Source organism: Cebus imitator, unplaced genomic scaffold (genome assembly GCF_001604975.1).
Source record: "Cebus imitator isolate Cc_AM_T3 unplaced genomic scaffold, Cebus_imitator-1.0 Scaffold613, whole genome shotgun sequence".
NCBI classification, from domain to species: Eukaryota; Metazoa; Chordata; class Mammalia; order Primates; family Cebidae; genus Cebus; species Cebus imitator.
Window position 1 is genome coordinate 436,859 of NW_016107928.1, and position 10,584 is coordinate 447,442.

Here is a 10,584-nt window from a genome sequence, read left to right on the forward strand (position 1 = left end):
TCACTCTTGTCGCCCAGGCTGGAATGCAATGGTGTGGTATCGGCTCACTGCAACCTCCACCTCCTGGGTTCAAGCAATGCTCCTGCCTCAGACTCTCGAGTAGCTGTGATTATAGGCATGCACCACCAGCACGCCCGGCTAATTTTTGTATTTTTATAGTAGAGACTGGGTTTCACCATGTTGGCCAGGCTGCTCTCGAACTCCTGACTTCAGGTGATCTGCCCATCTCGGCCTCCCAAAGTGCTGGGATTACAGGCATGAGCCACCTTGCCTGGCCTAATGCTAGTTTTGTTATGGTTTTATAAGAATATAAATGAACTAAATTATCTAATAAATCCACTATCATATTTCCATATAAGATTATAGTGTTTTCCTACCTTTTTAGTCATAAAACGCTAATTCAAAACCATTAAAACTCTGAGTACTTAATTCACCAGAGATCCCTTTTGTCATTCAGCAATTGTAAGAAAGTATATGCTCATTACATAATATATTTTTTCAGTAACTGTAATGAGATTAGAATGAAATACTTGACAATAACATAATACTTATAATAGCAGGTGTGGACACAGTAAAGAATTATCTAAAGCTAATCTTTCCGTATTTCTTCAGCTGCAATGTACGCTTAACCAACTGGGAATATTGAGTGCTTCAAATTGAGGCTAATAGACTAGCTTCAGCAGCTGCCAAACAATAGCTTTCCTTCTCTGGCTGTAAGTTGTCAAGACTGGCAGAGAAAGATCAGTTGCCCTAAACAGAGAAATTCAAAATGACCACACAGCCTACAATTTACCATATGCTTTCCACATAGTTTTCTATTCCTACAAGTTCCTTTTCTCAAACATAGCATGGTGAATTTCACCTGAGACCTTCTGTCGCAACCAATGAAGTTTTTATTATATTTTCAATGTTTGGATAACCTCATTTAAACATCTGCAAACATCTTGGGGAAAGATGGGGAACAGGTAACACTCTCAGAGATTGTCCTGACCGCTTTAGCTTTGTCATAGGTCAAAAGTTGAGGCCACAGAGGTTCAATGTCCCAGGAGGGTAGGAGGGTAGGGGGTGTAGAAAGAATCTGAAGTAGAACAGAAGACCTACCAAAAATTCCAGAGGACAATTGAGTATTAAGGCTCAAAAATATTCCTAATAAATCAGAATTTTAAGCTCTGTAACTCAAATTTCTCAAAGGTAAATGCAACTCATTACAAACAGTATTTGAAAGTGAATCTACAGCATACAAAATTTATCTCCATCAACTAAGTTTGATGATCTGAATTTTGCCACCACCACCTTTGTAGAACAGGAGAAAAAAACATATGGGGGATCTTATATATCCCTTAGATTTTTCATTAATCATGACATCTACATCCAACTAGGGACATGGTTGAAGATTCTGCCAAATATGTCACCTTTTAATCAGATTTTTAAAAGCTTATAAAAGACCAGTTTAACTGTATGATAAAATTTCTCTTACTTCAGTAGCAAGTAAATGTTTAAGTAACTCCACAGAATATGCTTCTCCTTGATTCACAACTATATTTTGGGTTATATTTTTAAAAACTCTACTCTTGAAGGTTTTGAAAGTCTACTCTCACAGTCGCTATCTTTTATTAGTTTAATAGCAAGAACTTTACTTCAAAGATACAAAATTATCTTCAACCAGAAGTCATCTAAAAATTTAATATTTAGCCATGTTAAATCAAGTTTTGTTCCCTGTGAATCTCTTAAGTTGTGGATTACTGGCATATAGAGGGGGGAAAAAAGGTAAAATTTAAAAAGAAATACAGATATAGATGAAAATTTTTATTTTGAAGATTGCCATGATTTAGATATTAACCTGATCTACTCAAGTAAAACTAAGCCATCTAGTGGCAACAATATGAACTGGAAAATATCAGAAAATCTCAACTATTAAGTTTGACAAATTTTTGATAACTTCAGGTTATTAGTAGAATAAACCAAGTTCTGAATAATATGACTTAAAATTTTTCTGGCTGGATAGAAAAAGGGAAATTTGTACAAGACCTATAATATTAAAACTGTCTCTCTAAAATCTAAAAATTTTAAATTATATATTTAATAAAACAAGCAGCATTTAGGGATACATTTTTAAAAATGTACAGTTTGTTTACACCAATATAGAAAACTTACATTTATGTACAGAATATATTTAAGAGAGATTTGGAAGACTTACTATATTGATTTCATTAACAATTTTCTGTAATTTTATGATATATCATTAGGTATTTAGAGGCTATACTCGATTTTGGAGTCAAAATTTTAGAATGCTTAGAACGATCACGGCCCTACAGATCAACACTTGTCCTTGGCCAAAGAAGCAATCTCCTACTCTATTTCAAAAAAAGTACAGTCTACTTTCCACTAACCCAAATTATGACTACTCCTAAAGAGGCTGGACAGAAGACAATGGGGATAATTATACATGCAGAAAAAAACAAACAAATATAGAACTAAAATGACAAAGCTATGAAAAATGCTCCTGGTTGTGCATATTTTCACTTAAAAGTGTTAAAACCTACTTCACTGTGACACTTTAAATACAGATCACTGAAGATTCTGTGTCAGAGCAGAACAATCATATTATTTAATTTTGAAAATAACAAATCAACACACCTTTGGTGATCGAGGGTCTGGAGAACGAGCAAAGAGTTCATCTTCAGGCAACTGAACACTTGAGGAAACTGATTCACATGGACGTGTACCATTGTAGATATGGAATTTGCAATGAGGATTTAAGGCCATGGCAAGAAGTTCTAAAAGTGGAAACCAGTCCTGGGACAACTTGGCCACACATAGCTCCACCAGACGATGAGTATTATTAATAATACACCTCTGTTATATAAGGGGGAAAGGTGATTTACAAGATCAAAGCACTGCAATTTCAAACAGAAATATCTTCCAATATTAATCGTATCGTAACTAATAAAATTATCTCTTCACTTTCTATACGAATCATTTCATTAATATTGTGATTAAACTGATTATCAAAAAATTAGAATTTGTTTGTTTCATAATTTATATGGTACTTTCAAAAGCCATTTGCTATGGCTTAAAAAATACAGGAGGCACCATATGTTATCTATTCCCACTCTCCGTCCACAGATAAGATGCAAATTATTTTTTTCTCTCTGGAATTTGTACACGAGAAGCAGCAATTCTAAAATCTAAACAATATGTCAGGCCGGACCCAGTGGCTCACGCCTGTTAATCCCAACACTTTGGGAGGCTAAGGTGAGTGGATCACTTGATGCCAGGAGTTGAGATCAGCCTGGCCAACAGGGTGAAATCCCGTCTCTACTAAAAATACAAACATTAGCCATGCATGCTGGCACACGCCTGTGGTCCCAGCTACTCGGGAGGATGAGGCAGGATAACAGCTTGAATTCAAGAGGCAGAGGTTCCAAGAAAGCCAAGGTGGCACCACTGCACTCCAGCCTGGGCAACAGAGCAAAACTCTGTCTCAAAAAATAAAAATAAACAAACAATATGTCAATCATCCAAGATAAATTTGCTAGCTAAATGTCAAATGCAAAAGTCTGGCCCCAATTCCAAAGTTTCCATTTCTACACCTATAAAATTACATGTTAAATCAGAAGATGTGGACTGTTTATGCTATGGTATATTTGGGAAATAGATTATAGACCATGAAAATATTATCTGCTTGACAACTTATGACCATTTCCATAGTATACAAAAGAATAGAGGCCAGGCATACTGGCTCACACCTGTAATCCCAGCACCTTGGGAGGCTGAGGCAGGCGGATCACTTGAGAACAGGAGTTTGAGACCAACCTGGCCAACATGGTGAAACCCCATCTCTCCTAAGAATATAAAAATTAGCCAGGCATGGTGGTGCACACCTGTAGTCCCAGCTACTCAGGAGGCTGCGGCAGGAGAACCGCTTCAACCTGGGAGGCGGAGGTTGCAGTGAGCTGAGATCGCACCACTTCACTCCAGCGTGGGAGACAGAGCAAGACTCTGTCTTGGGGAAAACAAAACAAAACAAAACAGCAACAGAGACTTAGAGTAATTATGGCATTTTATCAGTCTGAGACATACACTTTTTTCACTGTTTAAGATCTCTGGAATCTGACTCTATCAATATTAATATGATGTATAATGAATCATACATTACTGTTTTCTTAAATGGAAGTTATTTGCAGAGAGGATTTATGTTTGCTTCTGCTAGTCACTTGGGGGCACTACCCACCTGAGACCAGTTTACATTTTCCCCTTAAGGATTTTCTGTATCACAACTGTAATTTGAATTCAGACTGCAAAACTGTTTAAATACTGCTTGTGGTTTAGATTTTCACTTTTTAATTTTTATCCCTCCCTCCACCAAGTGCCAAGGTTAAGATATGCAGGGGTTTTTGCTGTCCCTTTCTGCATGGTAAGTTCATTTCTCATTTACCTCTACACTGACCTTTTGGTGTCCCAGATATGTGTAAAATGTCCCATCTTGGGTGTTTTTCTTAATAGTCCATAAAACAGTGACGTTATCTTACAACTGACAGCATTATATTTTTAATGAAATGTGATGACTTGCCTAAGGTCACAGACACTTGAGATCCCAGGGGATAGATAGATTAAACCCAAGTTTAACTCTAAATCTCATGCTTATTCTAAATGACCACATTGCCTTCAGGAGAATTTATGAACATTTTTAAGTTTTTCACTTTTAGACCTTTTTTTTTTCTTTTTTTTGGAGAAGAAGTCTCGCTCCCATCACGCAGGCTAGAGTGCAGTGGTGCGGTCTCAGCTCACTGCAACCTCCACTTACCGGGTTCAAGTGATTCTCCTTCCTCAGCCTCCCAAGTAGCTGGGATTACAGGTGTGTGCCAGCACGCCTGGCTTTTTTTGTATTTTTAGTAGAGACGGGGTTTCACCATGTTGATCAGGCTGGTCTGGGACTCCTGACCTCAGGTGATCCACTCACCTCAGCCTCCCAAAGGGCTAGGATTACAGGCGTGAGCCACCGCCCCTGGCCCAGTTTTAAGACCTTTTAATTCAATTATAACAGACCAAATATAACACAGCCATACACACATACACCCCTCCCCACTCACAGGCAACACTATGTAAATCTGATTCTTTAAAGTCAAATGCAAGACTCACATGAATTTCAAACTTCCAGCCACTCACTGCTTCATCTGTAAGGATTTTAGTGAATGATATTGTTAGCCCATCTCGGAAAAATCGCTGACATGCTTCACTTTTAACATCAAGCCCTAAGAAAAATGGAGAAAAATTAATGCAAACAAAGTATTTCTCTGATTTTTACAATGTCCAATATACAATAAAAGGTAATAAATAACTGGAAATTTCAATGACAGCTAATAAATATTTAATTGTATAAAAGTTGATTAACCAAGTAATATTAACACTAATTGAAAATGTTACCAATTATGGCACTTGTCTTAAACACAAAATGGTGATCAGCAGCACCACATTAGAGGGAAATTTAAGTAACATTTTGCTCCCTGAAAATAAGCCTTTGAACTTAAAAACATTTCACAACTAATTTTCCAAAATCTCATTTTGTTTATAAATCATTCATTTAGCATCAATATCCTTATACTCTAAGTGTTTGATGAAATAAAATGAATTACGTCGTCTTCTTTATTAGTTTCTTTCATTGTCTCAGTGTCATTGCTTTACTTAATTTCACCTAATTTTAGAAAGGCAACAGAGCCACGTGCTTACAAACAAAGAAAATCTAACTCTTAATGACAAAATGAAAAACATTCAATTTGTATAGAAAGTATTATTTGACTTTGATAGTACAAAAGAGATAGTAATTTACACTTTTAAAAATTTGGAACTTGTCAACATTGTGATCTCAGAAAGAAAATATGGTGGAGGGAGGAATACACATCTACTGAATGTCAATGCTATTAAATGAAATACCATTAATCAGTGTTTACCCATCATTTTAGTCAGGACTTAGAACATGCTTAGCATGGAAGTCATCAAAAATTTGCTCATATGCCCAAAATAAAGGAAATCAGTATATTGAAGCAGTATCTTCATTACTATGTTTGATGCAGCACTATCCACAATAGCCAAGATTTTGAACCAACCTAAGTGTCAAAGGACAAATGGATAAAGGAAATGTGGTACATACACACAATGGAGTATTATTTAGCCATTAAAAAAAATGAGATCCTGTCATTTGCAACACCATGGATGGAACAAAAGGTCACCATGTTAAGTGAAATAAGCCAAGCACAGAAAGGCACACATCACATGTTCTCACTCATTTGCAGGATCTAAAAATCAAACAACTGAACTCATGGACAAAGAGAATAGAAGGGTGGTTAATGGGTACAAAAAATAGAATATGACCTACAAAAGGGTGACTACAGTAAAAAATAATTTAATTGTACCTTTTAAAGCAATAAAGGAGTATAACTGGATTGTTTGAAACACAAAAAATAAATGCTTGAGGTAATGAATACTGTATCTACTCTGATGTGATTATGCATTTTATGCCTGTATCAAAATCTCATTACCCAAAAATATATACACCTACTATATGCCCACAAAAATTAAACATTTTTTAAGAAATTTTCTTTAAAAATTTTTTGACAAATTAGTGAACAAATGTGTAAAAGAACAAAAAAATTTGAGTGGTGAAAACAACTGTAACCTGTCCATGTATTACATTTTCAGTTTGTCAGACTACTTCTACAAGATTAATGAGGCATAAGGATATTTTCTCCAAACAAAAGAGGAAAATTATTGTAAGATAAATCAAATTTTCCCTTGACATGGAGTTGAACTTAAAAGCAAGGTACTAAACATGTTAATTTTGACAATAATCAATTTCGATTGTGATACTGTCTATTGTTAGTTATAACACATCCATAGCTATCCTATTTAAGAAAATGAAATGTTACTACTTTTTAATCTGCAATGCCTTAAAAAATGAATTGAGAGTTACTACAATAGTAGTACTCTGTTAGATCAAATGCACCTTAAATAGACCAACATCATGGGGGATGGGGGAAAGATTAATTCCTGCATTAAGCTTTTTCTTCTGGACACCTGACTAAAAACACCAGATATCCTTTTGTTGGTTTAACAAAAGCTGAAAGTTCATCTTTCAGTTCTTTAAGAGAAAAATGACATCTTTCCTGTGTATTAATTAAAAAAAAAAAAAATAGGCTGGGTACAGTAGCCTACACCTTTAATCCCAACACTTTGGAAGGCCAAGGTGGGAGGATTGCTTGAGCCCAAGAGTTTGAGACCAGCATGGGCAACCAGATTGTCTCAAAATAAAAAAATAAAAAAAAATTAGCCAGGGGTGGTGGCTCATGCCTGTAATCCCAGCACCTTGGGAGGCAGGTGGATCACCTGAGGTCAGTAGTTCAAGACCAGCCTGCCCAACATGGTGAAAAACCCTGTTTCTACTAAAAGTACAAAAATTAGCCAGGTGTGATGGTAGGTACCTATAATCCCATCTACTCAGGAGGCTGAGGCAGGAGAATCGCTTGAACCCGGGAGGCGGAGGTTGCAGTGAGCCGAGATCACGCCACTGCACTCCAGCCTGGGCAACAAGAGCAAAACGCCATCTCAAAAAAAATAAGTCAGCAGGGCATGATGATGTGTGTCTGTATCCCACTCAGGAGGCTGAGGTGGGAGGATCACTTGAGCCCAGGAGGTAGACACTGCATTGAGCCGTGATCACACCACCACACTCCAGCCTGGGTGACAAAGCAAGACTATCTTACAAACATGTAAGGTAGACAGTTTATTTTATAAGTACAATATTAATAAAATGGTGATTTTTAACTAAAGGATTATGAATGAAGATTTTACTAGGTACAAAGAGCCACACACCCTAACTCACTGTCATTTCAGGCAAGTGTAAATAATCTGTAGATTTATATAGTACATATTTTGAGGACAGAAATGACTCAAGATAATTACAAGGGGGGTAGGGGGCAGATATGTCTGGAGTCCATCATACCATGCATCATTTATAGAATAGTTAATTGTAAAATGTTCTTTTATATATTATTTCTCATAACAGATAAGACCCTCTGTTAAAAATGTTTAACCTGGCCGGGTGTGGCGGCTCATGCCTGTAATCCCAGTACTTTGGGAGGCTGAAGTGGGTGGATCACAAGATCAAGAGATTAAGGCCATCCTGGCTAACATGGTGAAACCCCATCTCTACTAAAAATACAAAAAATTAGCCAGGCATGCTGGCACGTGACTGTAGTCCGAGCTACTCGGAAGGCTAAGGCAGGAGAATTGCTTGAACCTGGGAGGCAGAGGTTGCAGTGAGCAGAAACCACACCACTGTACTCCAGCCTGAACAGAGTGAGACTTCATCTCAAAGAAAAGTTTAACCTTTGAGTGGCAACCTCTTTGTAAATCTGACTAAACAATGAATCCACTCCTTAGAAATACAAACATACATAAATTTTATGTAACTTCAGAGAGTTCACACTCTTTAAGAATGTCCAAAGGATATGAGCTCCTGCTTGCAAGCTGTAAGTATGTGTTTATAATGGAGGAAAACAAATCCACTTCATACATTTTGAGGATGAAGTAAAAGTACATATAGTAGCATACATTATAGAAAGCATAAAAACATATAACTTACCTTTTTTACTAAGATCAATAGCAGCTTCTAAAAGTACTTCTAATTCCCCTTTCGGCAAAACTGGAACTACCCATCGAGGCCTAAAAGTTTTATAATATAAAAAGATGCTTAATAGTTGTACACTAAGAGAGGCACTATAAGTGAGCTACTAATTATCTTGCTATAAAAATCTTTAATAGTAAAATAACATTAAAATATTAAGACAAGGTTGGCAGAATATCTGCTTCGTGGGACGAAGCACCATCTGCTGTCTCTACAAATTTTTAAAGATATGTCAAAAGATAAAGCAATAAAAGAGATAAGAAAACTAAATTATCGTGATAACTTAGGGTATAAAACTATAACAACAATCAAATATTAACTAAGAAGGATATTTTTGTTAAAACTGACAGGGAAGTGCTCTTTAGGATTCAGATCAAAGGAGACACTATGATAAACCTCTTCTTTGCCCCTCATCCCCACTTTTGTTTTTTTGTTTTAAGAGACAGGGTTGGCTGGGCACAGTGGCCTGCGCCTATAATCCCAGCACTTTAGGAAGCCAACGCGGGCAGACTGCCTGAGCTCAGGAGTTTGAGACCAGTCTGGGCAACACAGTAAATCCCGTCTCTACTAAAATACAAAAAATTAGATGGGTGTAGTGGTGTATGCCTGTAGTCTCAGCTACTCAGGAGGCTGTGGCAGGAGAATTGCTTGAACCTGGGAGGCGGAAGTTGCAATGAGTCAAGATTGTACCACTGCACTTCAGCCTGGGTGACAGAGCAAGAAGACTCTGTCTCAACAAAAAAAAAAGAAAGAAGAAAAGAAAAAGAAAAGAAAAGAGAGGAGAGACAGGGTCTTCTCATGTTGCTCAATCTGGTCTCAAACTCCTGGCCTCAAGTGATCCTCCAGCCTCAGTCTCCCAAAGTGCTGAAATTACAAGTGTGAGGCCAGCAGTTGTCTTGAACTTCCTCACAAAGAAGAAAATAAATAGGAGGCAATGGGCTGATTTCTGCCTCTGTTCATTATAATGCATGAAGTTTTTCTGAAGGGTAAGTAAACAGTGGGTCTCCAAGTTTCCATGCCTCACAGACATCCTCCACCCTCAAACAAGGATGCAGGATACAACCAGGTGGTGCTTTCTCCAGTCTCGGTGGCAGCTCAACCTACCTATGAATCCATCCTTTTCCTAACCCTTTGCCCTCATCACCACCCAATACACACTCACTGTTCCCCAGAAGAGTGACCCTTCTTCCATCCATCCCTTTATCTGTGTACTAAGAGTAGGCAAAGTCACTAAATACCCACAGGGCATTTTGATTAAAAATACTCCATTACCAGATAATTTTTTTTTTTTTTTGAGGCAGAGTCTCACTCTGTCACCCAGGATGGAGTGCAGTGGCATGATCTCAGCTCACTGCTACCTCCGCCTCCCGGATTCAAGCAATTCTCCTGCCTCAGCCTCCCAAGCAGCTAGGAATATAGGCGTGCACCACCACGCCCAGCTAATTTTTGTATTTTTAGTAGAAATGGGGTTTCACCATATTGGCCAGGCTGGTAACAAACTCCTGACCTTGTGATCCACCCGCCTCGGCCTCCCAAAGTGCTAGGATTACAGGTGTGGGCCACGGCACCCAGCCCAGATAATCTAGTAGAAACAAATGTATACTATACCTTTTGTCACTGTTCATATTTACATTAAAAAACATCATTTGTGGCTAGGTGTGGTGGCTTACACCTGTAATACCAGCATTTCAGGAGGCCAAGGCGGGTGGATCGCTTGAGTCCAGCAGTTCGAAACCAGCCTGGCCAACATGGCATAACCCTATCTCTACTAAAAATACAAAACCCAGCCAGGTGTTATGGTGCACATCTGTAATTCCAGCTACTTCGGAGGCTGAGGCACAAGAATCACTTCCATCACATAGGTAGAAGTTGCAGTGAGCTAAAATCATACACTGCACTCC

The 10,584-nt window shown here is 37.9% G+C and overlaps 1 protein-coding gene across 1 annotated transcript in view; it reads right to left on the reverse strand.

The window, feature by feature from the left end:
• The window catches only part of USP9X (ubiquitin specific peptidase 9 X-linked), a gene marked incomplete at its 3' end in the record, with an annotated part of 144,991 nt that overhangs the window by 90,644 nt on the left and 43,763 nt on the right, over nt 1–10,584 (reverse strand). The window contains 3 exon segments of the mRNA XM_037734399.1: nt 2,638–2,856; nt 5,143–5,255; nt 8,642–8,721. Of these exon segments, the coding sequence (XP_037590327.1) occupies nt 2,638–2,856; nt 5,143–5,255; nt 8,642–8,721 (412 nt within the window).